This window comes from Talpa europaea, assembly GCF_964194135.1.
Source record: "Talpa europaea genome assembly, chromosome: 16".
NCBI classification, from domain to species: Eukaryota; Metazoa; Chordata; class Mammalia; order Eulipotyphla; family Talpidae; genus Talpa; species Talpa europaea.
The window spans coordinates 10,214,027-10,238,199 of NC_140084.1; the positions used below are offsets into that span (position 1 = coordinate 10,214,027).

Sequence of the window (24,173 nt, forward strand, 5' to 3'; positions counted from 1 at the left end):
AATACTGGGTTCCAACCTCATAGAGGCAAAACTGGTTACCTGAGTGCATGGCTTATGTAAGCGAAAAGTCACCCAGCGGTAGAGGCTTGTGATTTCAGCCATCATTAATGACTTCAGATCCAGGACAGGATCAGATGGTGCCTGAGGGTCAGCATTATGACTCCTAGTTCATCTCATGCCCCAGTGTTGGTTACAGAGCTTTGATTGATGAAATGTCAGGTTAAATCAATTCCTACTGCATATTGATACTCAAAAGGCATCTGCCTGGAATTTACCCTTCATAATGAAGATAGGATTAGAAATAGTGCCAGTGACCTCTGCGCAAGATAGCAGCCAGAAATTTGATTTACTGGAACCTCAGAAACACGTGCCTTTCTGGGGTTCTGAGGGAAGCACAGCCTCTTCTTACAACTACCTATAGTAAAAAAATAGGATGAGACTACAAAATATTAGTTCATGGAAATCACTTTATTGCTCTCCCAGCATTTTCATTCCTGTTCTGATGAATAAAAAGCCCTTTATGATTTGGCCTTTATGAGAGCATGATTATATTTTGATTTCAAAAGCAAACTTCACTTGACATCCAGCAGAACACACTTGTTGTTCAACTGATTTAGGGAATCCTCAAAGAAAGATTATTCCAAGGTCTTATTTTATGAATGAAGAAATTACCTCAGAGACTCTGGGGTGATGCTAATGTCCAATTAGATGAGATCATCTACATTAAAGATCTAATTCTGAAGTCCTCGTGCTGCAACAGTATTGGGCTGGCAAATCCGCTAGGAGAACACCCAGAACTGGAGGGAGGGGGTGATGTGCTTGGCCTGAGACGTATGTGGGGGAATGCATTTAGCTTTCAGCTTGGAGAGACTCAGGCATTAGCATCTTGTTAATGGGTCCACAATGTGCCAGCCTCCATATGTAACAATCTGGTGACATGGCCCTCACCTTGAATGCATACATTCAGCATCAAGTTCAGGGTATAGGGCATTTGGCTCTTTTGTAGAACAGGCATTGTACTGTCACCTAATCTGCTCATAGAGGCCAAAGAAAGATATTTCTGTGTCAAGGCAGGGAGGGAGCCCCAGGTCCCTACTCCCCAGTGAGCCTCCATAACCATGAGAGAAGAAATTTAAAGCCTGAGACTCAAACAGCTGCTATTTGTTGGGTCAAGAGTTTTGTTTTCTAGTTAGAAAAGTGTCTGTACACTGCTGCTTTTGCTGCTCTACACATAATCTCTTAAGAGAGTCCCTGGTAATTGTCTTAATGGTAATCACATGCTTGGGGCAGTTGACATCCACTGTTATTTTTCTGAAAGTGGGGCACAAGGGAAGGGAGCAAGAGAAGGAAGAGGGAGAGTTTGAGATAATGAAATCCTTTTAATGACAGAGCCATGCCGTTAACCTAATTAAACTGTAAAGTGGTTAAAAAAAATCCAGGTACTAAATGGAAATGAAGAAATAAATCAGCTGAGACAGCAGCACTTCTGGGAAACCTTCTGAATTCCGCATACACTGACATTGCCGCGTCCGATTCTCCTGGTAATCCTCCACCCCCCTCAGCCTCATCAGAGGTCTCTCCAACTGACCTGTCCAGTAAGGCTTGATTTACTGTGCCATATCAGGTCTCCAGCTCCCCAGGGAGTATGCGTTATGCAGGTCAGATATTTATGAAGCCAGAGCTATCAGTGGATTTGGTGGCTATAGGGTCGGGAGAGCAAAACTCTCCTCGTTCTGCAACTCAACAGATATGGGACCTTGGCACTGTGGCTTGGATCACTTTCCCATTTCTGCGCACATATCTCCTGCCTTCTGTGTGCTTTTGCACCTGCAACTCTCTTAGAAGAATTGCCCTTGAGCTATTGGGGTCACTTTGCTCATAAGAACAGAGTGCTGGATGTCCTTGGGAGCTCACAGCCCATGAGGCAGCCCTTAGCCATTGGCTGAATGATGCTGAGTCTGACAGCCCCGCTTTCATTGCATCTAATCAGAACAGACTCAGAGGGTAACTTACACTCCAGAGTTCCCTGTGGGTTCAGGCTAAAGCTACTGCCCACAGGACTTAGTCTGGATCATGCCCTTGCTTTCTTTTTTCCCCTTCCCTGTCCTGCTTCCCCCACCTCCTTGCTGATTTCTCTTAGGAGTATTTCCTTAATTGAGGCCATGAATCCTCACCTATGAGACTGCTCTGGGTAATATGACTTAAGACAAGCACCTACCATAATAGTAGGGGCCTCCATTCTAGCACTAAGACTCAGAGGTGGAAATAGCTGGCCTCAAGAGTCATATGAAAGATCTGCACAGTGACAGGGCCAGAGCACTGTACAGGTTCACAAAGGTCTTCTTCCAAATCTCTCTTCACACCATTGCGGCACACACACTAGAGAGCGCCCACCTGCTTATCACAGCTCTACCCCCAATTCTACCCTAGTCACCATGCTCCATACTCTCCATTTTGATCTTAGTCACCAATTTCCATTCTTTTTTTTTTAAGATTTATTTTATTTATACAAGAGCTGGGGCACAGCCAAGATGCATGGGAGGGTGAGAAGATTCAGCAGAGACAGAGCAGGGAACAGAACAAGCAGACTAAAATACACTGCTGAGGGGAGCAGCGGGCGAGATGCGAGAGGTCTGCTTGTCATGTGGGTTGCTCTGAGGCCAGTGGGGATGGAACCAGCACTGCAGAGGCTGTGGACAGCTTCGCAGTGCTGCGCTCAACTGCCTATGCCACCAGGGAGGCCCTAATTTCCATTCTGACTCGGCAATAAAATAATAAGACATTAATTCAAAAGGATACCTGCACCCCTATATTTATAGCAGCACTTACCTATTTACAATAGGTAAGCTATGGAAACAACCCAAATGCCCAAAAATAGATGACTGGATCAAGAAGATGTGGAACATATACACAATGGAATATTACTCAGCAATCAAAAAAGACAAACTCATGCAATTTGCAGTGTGGATGGAGTTGGAAGGGATCATGCTCAGCTAAATAAGCCAGAGAGAAAAAGAAAAATACCAGATGGTCTCACTCATAGCAGGAATTTAGAAAACGTAAAAAGGGACCAGGAAAAAGACTAATTGCAGTAAAGTAAAAATCAAAATCAACGAGCAACTATACACCAGAGACACACTACGATGGGGGGTAGGGGGAGGAGAAGAGGGATTAGGATCAGAAAAAGGGGATGGGAATTGTATGGGGAATATAACTGAAATGAAAATGCACATTATGCAAAAATGAAAAATGATATAAGAATTATATAAAATAAAATAATTCCTTAAAAAAATAAAAAATAATAAAATAATAAGAGATCTAGTATTTTTCACTCATAATTAAAGACAGTTTGTATACATTCAGCCCAGAAATTTTACTTTTACTCCCAATGTTGGACATCTCCAAAGAAGAGAATTAGGTTTATGGGTGAGAGAAGTCTTTCAGGTTAGTAAGTAAAAAAGAAAGTGAAGCAATACCAGAATCCACACCAGCTCCATCACTGATTCACTAGAGTCTTGACAAGGTCATTTGCCATCTCACTATTTCCATTTCATCAGTGGCAGAACCATTAATGTTTATAGACAGTCTGGGAGCCTGGAATTATTCTAGACACTAACTTTGTCTTGAAAAACAGGGTGTCTGTGATGCACCCACAGCGGTGTGGTAAAGATTAATTAATATAAGTAAGTAATTGAATAATACAGAGCACTCGGGCACCTCACAAATGGATACTGTGTAAATATTACACAGGATGAGTAATAACAACAAAGAGCTGATGGACAAATTTCCAGCAAATTTAAAATCTGTCAACCTGTTAAGTGAACCAAAGTAAACATTTTCTTGATAGTTTATAATTGATGCTTTTGTTTTTCTGACTGCCTAGGCAGGGGAGAGAGACAGAGATGTTAGCAACCTGAACAGCAAGCTCTTGAGCCTGCAACTTGACATCAAGAATCTACATGATGTCTGCAAGAGACAGGGGAAGACCTTGCAGGAGAATGAGCTCAGTCTGGAAGAGGTGATGGTGAACAACAACCATGTAAGGGATTCAGCAACTGCTCCCCACCTATGGTACCGGGGCAAGAACAATAGAAAGTTTTTCCATTGGTCACACACACACACTCACACACTCCCTTCCCTCAGGCTTTTCAAGGGCTTCTCCATCTGACATCTGAGGCTCTTATCTTTTCCTTTGCTGGCTTTCCACACCTGGATTTATAGCACTTGAGGTCTATGGTCCTGAAAAGACCAGATCATAGTTCTATATGGAGAGTAGCATCATCTACTGGATTTTAGAAAAAATTGTAAGTCAACGATGAAAATAAAAACCCACTTGGAGATATCACTGTTCCTCTGCACAGCTGGTGCACTTTATTACCACACCCACTACCCTCTGCCCACAAGCATTTCTGTGTGAAGGAACCTAATCTAGATGAAGCTATAGTGCAAAAGAATGAATGAAATGAAAAGAATGAATGTCCTAGAGGCAACCCTTAACCATTGACTGGTAGAAAAATGGTTGATTAAATATCTTATCCTTCTTGCATATTAATCAGTGCTCTTTGCTCTGTCTCAGAGTCTCCCTGGAACTCAGTACCCCAGTATTGGCAGTCAGCTTGATAATACACCCTTTAGCAGCTCACTGCCCTTCCTCGTCACATTTTCCCACTCTCCTACCAGAGTTTCCTAAGATCACCAAGTAAACCACTACTCAATACTCCGTTCCCTGCCACAGGGTTTACATCCAGAAGAACCCAAGCCAAGATACTGAGGGTGACACTTGTCCTACACATGTATGAACAGGAAGACCTGTTCTTTCTTGAGATTGTGATTTTGAACTAATACTTCAGTGTAAACTAATCAGTTCATTAACAGAGGCAACTTCATTTTAACCTGAAGTTTCTCTCTTTGGAAACTCTACCATTAATCTCTCTAAGCCAGCCTGTAAACTTACTCACACAAGCTGGGGGTCAGCTGGGGGATATTTCCCCACAGGTCTCTGAAAACATCGGGTTTCCAAGAATTCCTTACTTGCAGTTTTCATTTCACTTAGGGACTTGAATTATTGGCAAACATAAAGCAGTTACTCATTGCACAGATCTGTTGCTGTAACCCCCACATTAGCCTCTTAGTTGCTGTGTATGCAACCCTATGTTCTTCTGTGTTTGTTTTCAAAGATCTGGTATCTTCTAATTATGTCTGTTAAGAGTAGTCCCAGGGCTTGCTACCTCCCTATAGAAACCACAGATTGTTCATCTGTAATGCCCTAAAAATGCTACCAACAAAGCAACTCTCCTTATCTTACAGAGCACTGCTTCCCCCACACATCAGGAAGTCATGAATACAGAAAAATCCATTGGTCTTCCTAAATGGATCTCAGGAAGAATATTTTCATTGTTGCTTATTTCTAAATATTAATATTTTAGGATATTTTCACCATTGCTGTCACAAATTTATTTATTCCCCCAGTCAGGAAAAGCCATGTGGCTTATAAAAGTACCTGGCAACTTGGAAGTTGAAAGGTATTAAATCGCATTTTATTTTTCTAATTGCCTAGAAGAAGGTCTAACAGCTTGAAACAAGCTTTAAAGCAGGCTTTAAACTCATCCACTCAGAAAATCCCTGCAAAATCTGCCTTCCACAAGGAAATGTAATATAGGAACAAAGGGGAAACCCAAGACTTTCTGAAATTTTGACTAATATCTAACAAGAAGCTAAGGAAATAAGCAGGAGGCCATAGTTCAGGACCTTAATTATGTGAGAACATTAAAATGTGATATCAGATGTCATGTGCAGCTAAGGGAGTGGCTGGCAGGGCAGTGGATAAATGAAAGAAAATGACATGACCTTGTAGATCAAGAATATATTATGTTCCAAAATCCTGGGACAGAGGTGAGATGAGAGGAAAGCAAGCAAGCGAGGTGCCTCAGGTGCACAATTCACGGGCGCTCTCTTGAGGTGCCAGCCCAGTACTTGCTCAACCCTCGCTGTGTCCTCCCTTAAAATGTGTACCTCACTTGCCTCGCTCTAGTCCTCACGCAGCTAGGAATCACAGGAGTGCCTCAAAGTCAAAAAGAAAGGGACCACAGAGAAAGCATAATAAAATGATGATCAAACTAGAAAGGAAGGGTCTTTTTGAGTTATTTCCCAGCTTGCTTGGCATTGGCAGTGGCCAAGGGAGGAATCCCTGATCTGCAGTAGAGCTCAGATTGTCAAAATGATTTTGAACTAGATGGAGGACTTCACTTTTAGCACAAAATCATGTAAGAAATTTGATTTCTGTAGATAAAAATAATTAGTTGAATATGTAAATAATAATAGACTCTTGATGGAAATTATTACACAGAGATATCACTTTGAATGATTAGGAATGAAAAAAAATTAAGTGAAACTGCTAAATGCAATGTGGGACCTGGAATTAGATCCTAGAACAGAAAAAAAAAAAAAAACCGCACACATTCATGGGGAAAAATTGGTAAAAGCCCAATAATGTGTGTAGTTTAGGCTCCCATTTTTATATACTATGGTTATACAAAATGTTAACATTATGGTCAGCTGGGTGAAAAGTAGATGAGAACTATTTATTTCACATTATTCCAAATTATTTTACTTTTATAAAAAGTGAATCTATGGTAAGCAGAGATCACTAGTAAGAATGTCTCAAACACAAAGATGTATTCAATAGAAATGTGTGTCACTTAAAAATAGTTATATCACCTCCTGGTCCAGAAAGTACAAGAAATGCCATCTGTAGAAGATATAAAAAGTAACAGATAAACCTTTCTAGTGATATAAGGCTAAAACAAAGTTACAAGGACAATATCTCATTTAAACCTCAAAGTTGGGGGGAAAAGTTCATAGCAATGACTGGAAAAAGATAAAACTTTCAGTTCTTAAATGAAGGGGAGAAAGTCAGCAGGGATCCAGTCATCAGAGCAATGCCAACCTGAAACAGAAGAGAGTCAGTGCAAATGAGAATAAGAGATAAAATGGTTAAAAACTATTTTGAAAAGCCAGCTTTAAGCAAATCAGCAGGGCCTGATGACATACTTCGAAGAGTACTTAAGGAATTGGCAGGTGTTATTACATAGCTGCTAGTGATTATTTTGAGAACTCAAGAGGATAAAGAATGTCCCTGTAGACTGAAAAAGGGTAAATGAAGTGCTCATCTTTTTAAATAGGGAAAAAGGACAATCCTGGTAATTATAGACCTGTCAGCTTAACTTCAATATCAGGGAAAATATAGAACTTAACATCAATCAATTAGCATCAACTTGAAAAGCACAAAGTATTGGGTAGAAACCAATGTGACTTTTGAAAAAGCAAATCATGCCAGGCCAATTAATTCCCTTCTGTGATCAAGTGGGCACACAGGCAAGGAGGGAGAAATAACTATAATCTCTTTGACCATAAGTAGGACTGAAAGGTTGACTAAATATGGAAACAGATTCCTACAGGTTACCGGCCACCGCTCTCCATCCTTTAAGACCGCTGAGCCTTGGAGAAGTTTAAGAAACCTGGTGGAGCAGATGGCCTTGGGAATCACGTCCAACTCTGATAGTCATTCTATGCACTAACCTTACTTGCATAAAATCATTTCCAACTTGCTCATTTTCTCTAAATCTCAGTTTAAAGATCAAAGAAGAATCTAATAAAATACCCACATCTTTACTAAGAAGGAAACTTGAAAAAAAAAAAAAAAAGAAACAATAGGAAATGCATTGATGTCTTTATGATAATGCTCTTTGGCACATGTATAAGTGAAATGTAGGCTTCATCCATACCATGCCTTTTTCTATTAATTTAAAATTCAGGGAAAAATAATCTTTTAAATACTTAGGAATAAATAAGTAGAAATTTAATGTCTTAAATAAACCTAGGCATTTCTCTGAATCTTTGAAATGTGACTCCTCTAAACCCATAGGTAACTAGAGTGTGAAAGTGTTTAAATTCTCATCCAAGAAAATTCTAGTTTCTCTGCAGACGAGAAGTCCTTGGATCTTTTTTACCAAATTAAATCAGGTGCAGTGTTTACCTTCTAAACTGGAGTTTTCCCTAAAACTAGAATCATCATCCCATAACAAAATTAAACCCAGAAGATTAGAAATTAAAGATGACCTTTGAAGAAGAGGAATTCTTAACAGCTTACCAGTCTCATTGCCAGGCTGTTTTCTATACATAGGAAAAAAACATTCTTTACCCACAGGAGGCTTTGAAGAAAAGAGTCATTATGAGCACTAAGTAGAGATAGTATATCTCATACTAGGAGGGGGAGGCTAAAGAAAAAATGCAGCTCCTTTTAAAAGAAAGACACTTCTCCCATTCTTTTAGGGCAATAAAAAAAATTGGTGATGGGGAAATGAAACAGAGAAAGAAGATACAATCAGGAGACTATAGTTAGTTTTCAACTGAGCCATACACATGCAGCAGTGAAGAAGGCAGATGCAAATCAAGTTACACTTCAGTGCTAGTAAGACTAGGAATCCAGTTTATATAAATTCTCAGAGATGAGTTCAACTTCAACAAACCCAAAAAGAAACAGAGCTTGGGGAAAATTTGATAAGGATTCTATTGAGTGTTTGCTTTACTAAAATAAGCTCTTCTAAATTAACTATCCCCGGATGTTCACTCCTTTGATTTAATTCTGTCCACATTTAGTATTCAGGATATTTTTCCAAGTAGCTCCCCACTTCCCAGTTTACCTGGGTAGACAGAGAGCTTGGGCTCTTGAGAACCTCCCAATTTACTTATACAAGTGTATACACACACACACACACACACACACAAAACACACACACACTACTCCCAACTCCCTTCTTTCCAAACCTCATTCACAGATAAGTTATAAGAATCGTAATATTCTTATCTTAAAAAGAATGAAAGGACTTAACTAAAAGCATTAAATATAAATGTTGGTAATTTTGGCTTCCCAAAGTAAATACAAAATTCACCTTTGTTTGGTTTAGGAAAGAAGTTTCATCAACTTCCATCCAGCCACACATAGCAAATATCCAAACCAAAAGTTAGTCTTGCCTTTATCTAGGATTTCTTTTGCTGGTGATTTTAGTGATCCATTTTCTTTGTCTTCTCTATTCTGAGACAGTTAGAGTGAAATAAACTTCAAGGAGAGCCACGAAGAGTAATTCAGAGTGAACACAATCAACTGTTGTCCTTTTGTTTCTGAGCTGGATTATGTCTCCCTTATGTGTGCTGCTCTCTTTCCCTTCCCGCTCTCCCTAGAAAAGATTTTCTCTATTTTGATTCTCAGCTCCTACTTAATTAAACGCCATTAAAACTCCATCTCTCTAGTGACTCAGACCAGAATCTTGGCATCATCCTACCTTGGATGACCTTCATCTCCCACCACCCTACATCTAGTGCACCAGCAAAATCCTGTGGACTCTACTTTGAAAATAGAATAAAATCCAACTACTTCCTACCTCCACCTTGGTCCATGTCCACCATCCTTTCTCACCTAGATTCCTGCTACAGTCTCCTTAATGGTCTCTCCGCTTGCTTCTACCTCCCCCTTAGATGGTTTTTAGAACAGACATCTAAGGAGATCATGCCCCTCGTCTCTTCATTGTCCTCCAAGGCTCTTTTGTCTCCCTGAAAGAAGATGTTAAATCTCTAGAATGGCCTATGTGGACCTTTCCCTTCTCACCTTGTCAGGTTCTGCTCTTCCCCCTTACTGTCTCTGCTCTAGCCAGTTCCACCCAGATCTTAGCACTTTCTATTTTCTTTTCCCCCAGAGGTCCCAGCAGTCTTCTTCCCTCACTGCTTTCAAGTCTTGACTCAAATGCCACCTCTTCAGTGCGGTCCTCACTTAACACTTAATTTAGAATTACAACTGCCTCCATTTTGGCTGTGCTCATCTCACTCCCCTGCTTTTCTCCTCTATAGATAGTCCTTCTTCCTTCCAATACACTACATCATTTACATGTTTAATTTGTGAGCACTCTTTCATACACGTGTGCTCATGCTCTCCCTCACGCTCGCTCTCTCTCTCTCTCTCTCTCTCTTTCTCTCTCTCTCTCTCACCCTCTTTCTCACCTCCGCCAGATACGGATTCCACAAAGGCAGAAATTTTGTCTTTTATATGCTTCTACATCCCCATCTTGGCACATAGTACATGAACCATAATACTTGCTGAAATTAAAAGAAAATATCATAGCCACACCATGTTAATGTTCATAGCCACACTAGTCATTAGAGCCTAAAACTGAAATACCATCAACTGGTGAAGAGATCAACACAATGAGATACATTCATACTATTTAGCAACCAAAAGGAATAGAATATTGATTCTTGCTTCAACCTGGATGAACCTCAAAAACATGCTCAGTGAAAGAAACCAGACACAAAGATCACAAACAGTTCCTTATATGAAATGTGGAAAGTCTTTAAAAAAAAGAAAAAAGAAAGAAAAAACAAACAAACATAGACTGAGCATACCAAAAAAAAGAAAGAAAGAAAGAAATGTAGAAAGGGCAAGTCTATAGAGGCAGAAAGCAGATTAGTGGAGATTAGTGGTTACCGGGAATGGGGGATAGGAATGGGAGTGACAAATGGGCATGAGGAAATTTTTTGAAGTGATAGAATTGTTCTAAGACTGCATTGTACTAGTGGCTGCACAACTCTCATTTGCTACAAATCATGAAATTGCATGCTTACATGGGTAAATTTTATATATAAAGCATACCTCAACACAAATGTCTTAAAAGTTAATTTTAGAAAATTAATGAGGTCAAGATTACAAGGTCAAAGTCTTGGGGGCCACTGAGGATTCTTATTCTCTATTTCCTTCAATACCTGGCTGGGTGTCTCTAACCCAGGCCCTGTTGGAACAGACATGGCCCTGCCCTCCAGGAGTCTGTAATTTAATTAGGAGATAACATGCACAGAGATAATTACCATGCAAGGGGAAGTATGGAATGCCATGTTAAAGACATGCCTGTAAAGTCTGTGGTACTGGCACATCAGCTTTGGAGGGGAAAATGAGAAAGAGAACAGAATTTAGAGAGAGTTTTAACAAATAAGTAGGAGAATAATAAGTAGAGAGAAGAGTTACAGTGCACCCACTGGCCATACTCTTCATCTGCCTCTTGCATGTGCCACAGGGATATTGGGCAAGAAAATATGGAAGCATATGTGCAAAGGCCTCAGTTTGTACTACAATAAACAACTTAGGGATGCACCCCCACTGTAAGAAAACTTGATAGAAAGTGGGTGCTGGACCTATGTTTATGGAGGGAGGGAGGGAGGGAGGGAGGAGAAAATGTATGATGAGTTTAGCAGCAGGTGACTCTTGGATTAGCAAAGATTCATTCCCTTCCCTCCCCCTTCCTGTTTCTTTTTTTTTTTAAGATTTATTTATTTATACAAGCACTGGGTACAGTCAGAAGCGCGGGAGGGTGAGAGAATTCACCAGAGCCAGAGTGGGGAGCAGAACAGGCAGGCTGACGAAGTACACTGCTGAGGGGAGCAGCGGGAGGCAGGAGAGGTCTATGTGCCATGTGGGACCCTTGCCTGTGGCTGTGGATTAAACCGGTGCTGCAGAGGCCGTGGGCAGCTTCGCAGCCCAGTGCTCAACAGCTGCGCCACCAGGGGAGGCCCACCCTCCCCCTTCCTGAGTCTGCAAGGTCACATTATTCTTCGGGAGGTGAATAGTCTCCCGATATACCTGAACAATATTTCTGCATCCCTTCAATTTTCCAGAATTCTAGAAAGCTGTTTCCCCAAGATCCTACCCAAGAATTTACCCTGTTAGGTAGGCATTGTTAGCAATCAAGTTTAGCCCAAGAACCACAAGCAGCCATCCATTACCCTCCAGGTTAATTGTGTTCTCCTATATGTGAAGGCTAGACATATGCCCACGATCACACATGTCTTTATCTTCCTCTCCTTTATATAGATGTTTTTTCTCCTGACCTAAATAATAATGGTAGATCTAAAGAGCAGAAAAGTACCATGGGGGTTTCTTCCCCCTTTCTTTTCAATGCTTCTTACAGAGTGGAAATACAGAGTTTCATTGTGAATCAAGTAAAATGTTTAATAAGTGCTCCGTAGATGAAAAGATAAGAGGATGGGGCCTCCCCGGTGGTGCAGCGGTTGAGCGCTGGGTTGCGAAGCTGCCCGCGGCCTCTGCAGCGCCGGTTCAATCCCCGGCTGCTCCCCGGCCACTGGTGGAGGGTCCCACATGGCGCGCAGACCTCTCCTGCCGCCCGCTGCTCCCCTCAGCAGTGTACTTCGGTCCTTCTGCCTGCTCTGCTCCCCGCTCTGGCTCTGGTGAATTCTCTCACCCTCCCGTGCTTCTGACTGTACCCAGTGCATGTATAAACAAAACAAACAAACAAACAAACAAACAAACAAACAAACAAATAAATAAATAAATAAATAAATAAATAAATAAATAAATAAAAAAGAAAAGATAAGAGGATGGAAAGATGGGCGGAGGGCTGAACAGGTGAAAACCATGAAAGGACACATGCATGCTTGGTGATGATCTGAAGTCTTCTATGTGTGTCAACCTCTATTGCAGAACAAGAAGCCAGTGTTAGCATTCAAGGATTTACAGATGGACCTTGAGCCCTCTAAACAGTGTCATCTGAGACAACTTCAGCAACTGAAGAAAAAATTGCTGGCCCTTCAGCAAGAACTGGAGTTTCGCACAGAGGAGTTGCAGACTTCTTACTGTTCCCTCCTGCAGTATCAGTCCGTCCTAGAGAAGCAGACTTCTGACCTGGTTCTTCTTCATCATCACTGCAAAATGAAAGAAGACGAGGTATTGCTAGAATAACTATGAAAATGGCCCATACACCCATGTACCTAACAGAAATCAGGCCAAGCCTGCTAGGAAGCAAACTTTGGGCTTACGGAGGAAAGCTTCACAATATCTTGAGCAGCTTTCATAAACATTCCTGCTTTCATTCTTGATCTTTTTTGAAACTGAGCAGAGGGAACTAGACAGAATGACATAATTGGGTGAGAGTTTCAGTATTAATGGGTATGGGTACATGTTAACATGTGTGTGTCGGGGGTGAGAGTGTGCACATGTGTGTATGTAAGTCCATCATCTCCATTCTATTATCGTTGCAATTTAAATGCAAAAGATTCTAGGTCTCTGAGGGTTATAAAAGAGATATAAGGTCCATTAAATCAACGATTTTTGAAAACATCAGGTTTTGATAATAGACAAATTCCCGGCACTTGCAGTTTTTAAGATAACCAGCCTGAGTCCATCATTGGGAGTATCAGATTAGTCATTTTTTCAGACTGGAGTTTTAAAGCATGTAGACTTAGCTTAAGTATAGTATAGGCATTCATTTCTATTAATGTCTCAGGATAGTATTTATTAAACCGGAGAGTAGCACCCTTGTGAAATCTCAAGTAAATGACAAAGGCCAAACCTACAGAACTAAAACCAGTTGAACAGTGGAAGGACAGGAAGCAGTAAGGCCATGGGTTCTAAGAAATGGGACAGGCAACCTCCCTTGCAATCTTCTTCCTTTTTCTTTAAAGATAAAATTCCAAGAACTGTCTGAAACAGTGCCATTGCCTTAAGATTAACTCCAGGAGCTTTATGAGGGATCTTAGGGAACAAGAATTTTTTAAAAGGGAAAATTAAGGTCAGTAGGAATTTGCTGGAAAGGATTGAGAGGAAAAGGAACAGAGAAAAGTTATCCTGCAAAATATGATCAGGGACAAAGCCCATGTGCATAAACTGTGGTTTAATAAAACTAATAAGTATTGTGTTAAAACTGACTGGTATTCAGGATATCTTAAACAAGAGTCCAGCCTAGATAAAGTGGCCCTGAATTAGTTGGGATTCTATTTGGCTGCATGTAACAGAAGCACCAAATAATAATAGCAGCTTAAATAAGATGGTGTGTTTCTATGACATATAAAAGAAGTTGGATATGGGTGGTCTAGGACTGCTACGGTACCTGTACATGTCATCAGGTACCTGAGGTCCTACTTTTTGACTCCATCAACAACTCAAGTTTTCTACTCCCTAGGTCACCTAAGCTGGCTCCTGGAGTTCCAACAATTACATCCTTGTTCCAAATAATCAGAATGGAATGGTGGAGGGAGAGAAAGGCACATTCCTCCCTTTTACGTGTATTTTCCAGAAGCCCCACATACTTTCATTTACATATCATTGGTCAGAGTTAATCACATGGCAATAGCTAACTCCTAGGAAATGTGTTTTAGTGAGATGCATGCTGTCCCAAATAAAGTCAAGTTTCTATTAATAAGAAAGAGAGGGGAGAATGAATATGGAATTTAGCAATAGCAGCCACTGACACAGATCCCAATCTAGAGGAGTAGGGGGGATAAAAACACCTTAGGGCATTCTGCCGAGTTCCCTCAATACCTTGTTACACAGAACCATTAAAGTTCTATCTAAGGTTGGATTTCCATAAAACAAGGAGATGAATACAAGGAGTTAGTTCAAAAGGTGATCTTGGGGAGCACAGTGAAAGAAGTGAGTCAAAAAAGGGCAGGATTTTCCACAAAGAAAATCACTAAAGAAGATTACTGCTGTGGGCAATTGGAATTCAGTCCCTTTGAGACCTCTGGAAGTGATCCCAGCCAACCCACCTGAGTTTTTGGTTAAGGGCTGCACCGGAGGGTATGTAACCTGCCCTGTTTGCTCCTTTGCTTGTGTGGCCTCCTAGGGTCAAAGCAGTCCTCAAACCAAGAGTAGAAGATGCTTGCTGTTGGGATGAGTTTGGTGTGCAAAGGAAGGGTGAGTGGTAAGGAGCCATGAATGGACCCCTGATGGCTGATGTTACAAATATATGAATATAAAATGTTCTTGAACTCTTCTCCTTACTTAATAAATACCTCAAACTAAATGATTCTTTCCTACAAAAAAATCTCAAATGACAGACAGCAAGTATAATTTACTTTGCCACCACCCCCCCATAGGATGTGTCCTGTATGAATTCCATGCTGGACGATTTGAACCCACATGAAGCTGTCCTTCTGCTCTTAATTTCTCAATACTTAGAATTCAAGTCTACAGTTTAGCATACACAACTATACAGTTATTTGCTCATTTTAAATCACACCACACCCAAATTGTAAGAGTTTATAAACTCGTTGAGGGAAGAGCCTATGTTTTATACACACTTCACCACCCAAGACATTTTTCATGAGCAATCAATAAATATCTGTCAGTTGGTTGACTAATTAATTGATTAGGGAGAAAGGGAATCTAAATAAGGACCATGTAAATCCCAGAAGAATTTCAGGTCATGCTCCCACTATCTCTAGGGGACTTTGCTGACATGGACCATGCCAATGAGGGGGCGCTCCATTTTCTAAATTAGACCTCTAGAGAATACCTAGAAAAGAAAATACTGGCATTTCATGCCCTTAAAAAATGGGTTATACAAATTCATTCCTATTAATCAACTAACAAGTCTTTATTGCATACTTACTACATGCTAGGCAGAATGGAAAATAGGTATGATTCCTGCCGTTAAGTACTTTCCACCTAAATAAAAGAGTCATTTTTTTAGTTTCTAATCATTAGCATTCTGATACTATATTTTTGCAGCTTTTAGAACTGTGCTGGGCCTATTCTGTGCATCTGGGCTTCTAGGGAAGATATAAGACTGCTCTGGATGGAATCTTATCGCCAATCCCTTTCCTCATTAGCTATTTCCAGGGGTTGAATGTGGTTTCATTCCTACACCATAGGTGATTCTCTATGAAGAGGAAATGGGAAATCACGAGGACACAGGGGAGAAGCTCCATTTAGCCCAGGAACAGCTTGCCCTGGCTGGGAACAAGATTGTCTCACTAGAAAGGAGCTTAAACCTCTACAGGGATAAATACCAGACGTCCCTGAGCAACATCGAGCTACTGGAGTGCCAAGTGAAGATGTTGGAAGGGGAACTCAGCGGGATCGTCAGCCAGGTAGGATTTAAACCAGACCACTTAGAACAGGAGCTCCAACAACTGGGCTTGCTCCCAGAGAGACCCTGTCTCCATCCCAGCCTCTTCCACCAGAAACTCAAGCCTTCAACCTGATGTCATTCCTGACCTTGAATTTTATAGCCCTCAACTTTTGAATGTCTAGTCTTCAAGTCCCCTAGGGGTGTTCCTTAACAATGTTGATGTCCTTAATAAACACAAAGAATCATTGCTTTAAATGAGACAGAAAGAAAATTGCCAACTGGGCTCTCAAATATGCCATGTTCCCATGGGAGCCCAGAAAGGTCTCTTCCAGGTGACAGGACTCATGCAAGCCCTGACTTCAGAACCAAACAGGAGAAAAAAGGCATGAAACATGGCAAAGAATAGCCCAAAATGCCCAGATTTGTGCCTGGTTTGTTTTTTTTAATAATTATACAAGTAATACAGTGATATAGGTTCTTTAGGATGAACTGAGATTAAATGTGGATCTGTCTTTGGTCTCCATCCAACTCTCCTCCTCTTAGGCATTCACTCAAATCATGTGCTAGGAATCTCCCGCAGCCTTTTGCCACACAGTTAAGGTTTCCTTTTTACATAAATGGGCCATTTTATAAATGTGGCTCTACAACTAGCTTTTTAAATGTCTTCCTTGACCTTTTCTTTTAGTTACTATCTTGTATTCTGTAGTATGACTATATCGTCTAATGACCTGTTTGTCTGTTTTAAATAAGATATAAAAAGCATCCTTATTTCTATGGAGTAATTTCCTGAAGTGGGATTTCTAGGTCAAACAATAGACTTATTTTAAATGTTTAAAGATGCTTCTAAATTGCATACTAAGGAGGTTCTGACAGTTAACATTTTCACCAACTAAACTGAGTTTATTCCCCAGTCTTTTTAAATTGTACTAACCTGATGGATGAGAAATTAAAAAGATTTTCTCATTGCAATTTTATTTCCTTTAATCCTAATATTTGTGGACTGGGTTCTCCAGAAAGCAGATTCTGAGACAGATCAGCATGCAATATATTTTTAAGAAGAGATCTTGGTATAAACTCCTGTGAGAGGAAGAAGGAAGCAGATTTGGGCAAAGGGAGAAGTTAGCAGTGATGCAGTACCCACAAAGGCCTCAGCAACCCCATGAGGGGCTCTGGAGCTGGATGGACTTTCAGAGCAGTCCTAAATTAGGAGGAAGGCAACTGACCTTTATACTTCCAAGTTGATCAGTTATTGGATGTGAACTGTCCCTAGGGAGAGGCATGACCTTGGGTAAAGAAGTTTCCTTCAGGCCCAGAAATCCCCAGAAAAGAGTGACAGCTAAGAGCTGTCTTAGGACAAAACAGCATTACTCCCTGAAACTGGAGAGTAAGTCCTTCAGAGCTGAAGGGGCCTGAGATCTCACTGTGGGATCCCAGTGACCACTCCACTAATGAAGTATAGATTGCTCTTCTTAAGTGTATTGGTCATGCGGACTTCTGTTGTACAAATTACTTGTTTAAATTCATAACCTATTTTTATTTGGTTATTAGTCTTTTTCATATTGACTTATAGGACCTTCTTTATATATTGCAGATAATAATGCTTCATTACATGTGTTCCAAATATTTTCTTCCAATTTGTAATTTTTCACTCGACTTTATTAATGGTATTTTTCCACCATACAGAAATTTTTCATTTTTATGAAGTTGAAACTCTCAGTCCTTCTTTATGGATTCTAGGTTTTATGTCTTGCTTAGGAAGGACGTCTCTATCCCCAGAGTGACAAAAGCTTGTCTTACATTTATTTTAAAACTGTTATAATTTTATATTTTCTGGGGCCTCCCTGGTGGCACAGTGGTTGAGCGCTGGGTTGAGAAGCTGCACGCAGCCTCTGCGGTGCCGGTTCGATCCCCGGCTGCTCCCCGGCCTCCGGAGGAGGGTCCCACATGGCGTGCAGACCTCTCCTGCCGCCCGCTGCTCCCCTCAGCAGTGTACTTCGGTCCTTCTGCCTGCTCTGCTCCCCGTTCTGGCTCTGGTGAATTCTCTCACCCTCCCGCACTTCTGACTGTACCCAGTGCATGTATAAACAAAAACAAACAAACAAACAAATAAATAAATAAAACATGCCTCTATAAAAAAAAATTAAAAAAAATAATAAAAAAAAATTTATATTTTCTGTTTTTATCTTTAGTCCCTCTGGAATACACACACACACACACACACACACACACACACACACACACCCCCCAAGAAGTAAGGCTGTAATGTTATGTGTATCAAGGTAGCTCTTCAGTTGTCCCAGCTTCACTTAATGAACATCCCATCATTTCCCCACTGCTTTGAAGTGCCAACTCCATATATATACTGATACTGATTCTTCTGTCCAGTGATTCTCTCTGGACTCTTTTTTTAACCTACTGTTATCCCTTGGTCCCTGCACCAAAGTCATTCCAGGATCCCATGACCACCAAAATCCATAACTGTTCAAGTCCTTTGTATAAAATGGCATAATATTTGCATATAACCTCTGCATATCCTCCCATGTACCTTAAATCATCTCTCTATTACTTATAATACTTAATACAGTATAAATGCTATATAAATAAGTTGTGTTATGCTATCTTGTTTAGAGAACAGTAATAGAAAACAGTCTGTATGTGTTCAGTACACACACAGTCATTATAGGGCTAACTAAATAGTAGGTATTTTCCATCTGTGATTGATGCAGAACCTCCAGGTGTCAAAGCCCAACTGTACTTACCAGTTCCTGCCACAGGGTCAGACATTTTTAGTGACTTTTAATTGATAGTAGGTTCAGAGAGCTGCTTTTAGGCTGGGTCCTCCCTCACTGTCCTTTACTTTCAAATATTTATTGATTGCTTTTTAGATCTTTTCTTAGTGAAATTTAAATTCATCTTGACATTTATGTTTTTAAAAAGGCAACGCATCATCTGTAGTCTATGGATTCATTTACATGTATATAAGTGTATAGATAAAGTTCTAGATAATTATACATAAATTGTCTTCTTTGAAAAATCATGAAGTGGGCCTCCCCGGTGGCGCAGCGGTTGAGCACTGGGTTGTGAAGCTGCCTGCAGCCTCTGCAGTGCTGGTTCGATCCCTGGCCGCCGGGCGAGGGTCCCACATGACGCTCAGAACTCCCCTGCCGCCCGCCATTCTCCTCAGCAGTGTACTTCGTCAGTCTGCCGGCTCTGCTCTCCCCTCTGACTCTGGTGAATTCTCTCACGGTACCCCGCTTCTGACTGTACCCAGTGCTAGTATAAATAAATAAATAAATCTTTAAAAAAAAAGAAAAGAAAAGAAAAAGCATGGATTGTGGGATTATAGGAAATAGCCAAAAAGAATGTTAATGTTTTATTTATATGTTACAACATTTAGAATATATATATATGTACATAGTATATGTAGTACCTGTGCATTTTGAAATTAATTTTAAGAGAAAAGTAAGATTGATACACAACTAACAATATGTAAAATACCCTACAAAATTTCTCAAATGAAAATAAAACATTTAGAAAAGTGTGTAGGAGACTTTGATTTGTGTAGGGGGAAAAGTAGTGACTTATATATTTGCATAAAACATGTCTGGAAGGTATTTCAAAAAACCTGATCAGGAAAGAAACCTATATCAGTAGGTCAAGTTGAAGGAATACTGACTTTTCAGTGGATTCTCTCATGAGAGGATCAAGCTTTTTACAATGGGTATGCACATGTTTGTTTGGTTTTGTAAGAGAACCATGATTCACATATATTAACATAAACTTTCAGAAAATAAGTCTAGAGATTGCCCATACTCATGGCATTCTCAAGATAAACTTGAAAATTTTTAACAAAACCTATCAATTATTTTTAAATATTCCAGGATCCTGAGAACAAAGGTGATCATTCCAAAGTGCGTATATATACTTCTTCCTGCATGATTCAAGAGCATCAGGAGACCCTGAAACGATTGTCTGAAGTCTGGCAAAAGGTTTCTGAACAGGACGATTTAATCCAGGAACTTCGAAATAAACTAGCTTGCAGTAACTCTTTGGTAAATGCCTTCTCAAACATTTCTCTGAGAGACCCAAGATAAAACCACAAGGAAAGAAAAAGGGTGGGGGAGTCACCTAAATCATTCTCTTCCACCAGGGATCCTCAAATGTCATGTGCCACTAATGATGGGCATACTTTCTGAGAAATGTGTCATCGGGCACTTCTATAGTTGTTCAAACATCAGAGTATTATTGCACAAACCTAAGTGTTATAGCCTACTACACACCAAGGCTCTATGGTATAACCTCTTAGGACCACCAACATATATGCAGTGTGTCATTAAGTCTGTCTTAAATGTAATTAAGCCACATTGTTTATACTTGCCTTCACTTTTTGTTCATATGCACATAGCCCAACCCACACAAAATTGGAGATTCTAAGGAGATTTAAAATCTCTCACACAACAACCTCCATGCCCATCCACAGAAAAACTAAAGAGATTGAGAGAAATGGTTAAAGAGCTATCCATGTTATGGAATAATATGCAGCCAAGAAAAAGAATGAAGCAGATCTGTAAGCAGGCTGCATGGAAGGATGTTTGTAATATATTGTTCAGTTAAGTTAAAGAACCCTGCATATAGTTCAATTCCTTTGTGTTTTTTTTTTTTTAATCTTTGATCATAATATAGAAGTATTTACCCGAAATTACCAATAGGGGGCCTCCCCAGTGGCTCAGGGGGTTGAGCGCAGAGCTGTGAAGCTGTCCACAGACTCTGCAGCATGGGTTCAATTCCCGGCCCCACATGGTGGGGCAGACCTCTCCTGCCTCGCCTGCTGCTCCCCTCAGCAGTGTTTTCGGTCCATCTGCCTGTTCTGCTCCCCGCTCTGTCTCTGGTGAATTCTCTCACCCTCCCGCACCTCTGGCCTGTACCCCAGTGCTTGTATAAATAAATAAAACTTTTAAAAAGAATTACCAATAGTGCCTCTTCCCTTTAGTGCAAGTAAAACTGGGGAGAATAAATGAAGATGAAACTTTCACACCTTAATTTCAATACATGGGTTTTATTGTAATTATTTCCAATAAATAAGAAGAAAAAAATCATGATTTTTAAATTTTCAGAGAAAGTACATACATTCACCCTATCTACGAGAAACTGCCTTCTTTAGTTCTTTAACTTTCAATCTTTGAACTCTGATAGGTACATCTTTCCATCACAGTCTCCAAAGAATCATCTTGTATCTCAAAAACTGGACCTTGCTGAGGTTCAGGAGGGAGTCCAAAATGTGGCCTCTGATGAAGTCTATAAAAACCACTGCTGATGCCTTAGTGGCATAGACACAGTGGATTGACCATTCAGCATAACCAACCTATTCTTGGTTGCAGGTTCTGGAGCGTGAAGAGGCTTTGATAAAATTACAAGCAGACTTTGCTTCCTATACAGCCACCCACAGACATCCTCCCAGCTCCTCGGAAGATTGTGAAGACATCAAAAAGGTGGGTGAACTTTTGCTTATTTGTGTCTAATGGGGTTGAGGCATGTTGGGTTTGATTCTGTGTTTTCTTGATTATTGTAATTTTCATATTTTGTTTTCTTGTTTTTCATTTTCATGTTTTATGTTTTATATTTGTATGCCCTTGGTTGGCCCTCCCACAAGCATACTGTATGTAATGCATAGCAAGTCCCATCAGGGTTTTCTGGCAGCAATATATTTGGGAACTGAATTTGAGAATTGCACCTTAAACCACTTGCAACAGTGCATCTAAACAAGACAGCGACTCCTGTCGGCTTACTTAGATTGAACAGGACTGTTCAGACTTTAGTTTCTGGTTGGAACTAAGAAGTAGCAAATGTAGGGAAGATTATTAATACAAATTCACCCCCTATATTGAAAACCCTATGTTTTCAAATGTCAAATTTATCTCAAAAGCTGATTCTAATAATGAATAAGCATTTTAAGTCATGTAAACAAAGCACGATTTAACTAACAGTCAAAAATCGATTAGGTCTGCTCCTAGGAAGGTCTTATCAGTCGTGTCTGAACTTGAGGTATAAGACATAGGTACAAGACTCAGTCACATGAGGTGGCGCTGTGGGAAGGTGAGGGTCTGCTTGCTGGTGTTGAAGGCAAAAGATCTCTGGCAGAAAGAGGAAACCACACAAATTTTGCAAGCCATCCCTTAGTGGAGGAGCACTCTTCTCTTTCTAGAACTTTCAGAGACAGAAAGTTTGGATAAATGAGGAATCAAAATTGTACTTTGGGGTCCTTCTTGAACATCTATCCATATTTATTTTAACAGTCACTCCCACATTATTCCCATCCTGACCTATAACATCTTATCACATTTTTTTTTTTGGTCTGAAAAATGTCTTTATTTCTCCCCCTTTTTTATGGTGGTAAAAGTTCATAACATTAACTTTACCTTCTTAACCATTTCTAGTGGTTAAGTATGGTTCAGTTGTGTTAAATTTATTTACATTGTTGTGCAACAGATCTCTCCAACTTTTTCATCTTGTGAAACTAAAACTCTAAAGTTCTCTCTATACCAATCTATACCTAGTAGTTCTCTCTACACCAATCCACATTTTAAAATGATACAGACTTCCCCAAGAAACAAAATACTCCTACCCCCACCATTTTCTACATGCTGTCCAAAGAAGTCATGTGTCCTGGCTATTCCAGTATTCCACTAGCACATCAGAGTGCACCCCAGCAGTCCTCTTCCAGCTGAGGCCGCAGGTGTGACATCCTGCCCTGAGTCCAGCAGTGCCCACACTCAGCTCACATGGTGATATCTGTATGTCTCCAGCTGTGCGTCTTCAGGCCCCAGCAATCCCTCACTGTCAACTCAGAAATCACTAAATATCTTTCCTCTTGATACCCAGATAACTAATTGCTCCTCCTCAGCCACATGTTCCTGCTCTCTTGATTGCAGCCCGTTCCCCTCTTCTTCTGGGTAGAAGCGAAAGTTCTTACTGAGACTAAATCCCCACATGATGTGATCCCGCCTAACTTCTCCACTCCATCTCCTCCTCTTCTCTGTGTTCTCATCCCAGGGCCTTGTGACTAGCTAGTCCCCCCTGTCTGCCAAGCCCTTCCCTCAGATACCTACAACATAGCTCATGCCCTCCCCTCCAGCAAGTCCCTGCTCACAGGCCACCTTCTCAGTGTGCCCAGCCCCTCCATTCTATTTAAAGGTGCACACTCCAGGGCCTCCCCAGTGGCACAATGGGTTGAGCGCAGCGCTGTGGAGCTGTTCTATAGTGCCGGTTCAATTCCTGGCTGGCCAGGGAGAAACTCACATGGCGTGGCAGACCTCTCCTGTCTCGCCCGCAGCTCCACTCAGCAGTATTCTCCATCATCTGCCTGTTCTGCTCCCCACTCTGTCTCTGGTGATTCCTCTCACCCTCCCGCACCTCTGGCCTGTACCCCAGCTATTGTATAAATTAAAAAAAAAAACTTTAAAAAAAATAAAGTGTATTGATGGTGGGTTTTAGTATATTCACAAAATTTGGGCAGTCATCACCAGAACATTTTCATCACTCCAAAAAAGAAACCTCCATGTCTCCATGAGCCCCCCTCATTTCCCAGCCCCTGGAAACCACCATTCTAAGCTTCTGTCTGTATAGCTCTGCCTATTCGGGACCCTCGGCATCCCAGAATACATTCCTCCCCCATGTCCTCCTCCTGCCCTGCCCAGATACTAAAGCACTTGCAGGAGCAGAAAGACAGCCAGTGCCTGCACGTGGAGGAGTACCAGAACCTCGTGAAGGACCTGCGCATGGAGCTAGAAGCTGTGTCAGAACAGAAGAAAAACATCATGAAGGGTGAACCATGAGCTGGTGGGCTGTGGCGGGGGGAGCCAGAAGGAAGCCCGGAGCCCTCTTCTGAACAAGAAGCCCTCTGCCCCTTCACGTTGCAGACATGATGAAACTGGAACTAGACCTGCATGGACTCCGGGAAGAGACATCTGCCCACGTGGAAAGGAAGGACAGGGAGCTCACCTTTATGCAGCGGCGGCTGCAGGAGCTGCAGATCCAGTTCACAGAGACCCAGAAGCTTGGTTTGAAGAAAGACAAGGTAAGGTTGGTTAGAACCACCAGCAGGGCAGGTGTGAGGCCAGGCTTTGGTCCAAGTTGTTCTGTGGTTGCTGAGGGAGTGTCAACTTGTGCATCCGAGACTGGAATGTTAGGGCCCAGAGGTATTTGTTAGTACCTGTAATAAATGAATAAAATGTGCATATCCACAAACCATAATAGAGATATGGA

General features: G+C 41.0%; 1 protein-coding gene across 1 annotated transcript in view; it reads left to right on the forward strand.

Annotated features, from left to right (window-relative positions):
* Window positions 1–24,173, forward strand: part of PMFBP1 (polyamine modulated factor 1 binding protein 1) — a gene marked incomplete at both ends in the record, with an annotated part of 41,881 nt that overhangs the window by 1,726 nt on the left and 15,982 nt on the right. Inside the window, 7 exons of the mRNA XM_084256561.1 lie at window positions 3,884–4,039; window positions 12,542–12,784; window positions 15,712–15,930; window positions 19,793–19,963; window positions 21,290–21,400; window positions 23,606–23,732; window positions 23,828–23,985. Of these exons, the coding sequence (XP_084112687.1) occupies window positions 3,884–4,039; window positions 12,542–12,784; window positions 15,712–15,930; window positions 19,793–19,963; window positions 21,290–21,400; window positions 23,606–23,732; window positions 23,828–23,985 (1,185 nt within the window). The remainder of the gene's footprint in view (window positions 1–3,883; window positions 4,040–12,541; window positions 12,785–15,711; window positions 15,931–19,792; window positions 19,964–21,289; window positions 21,401–23,605; window positions 23,733–23,827; window positions 23,986–24,173) is intronic.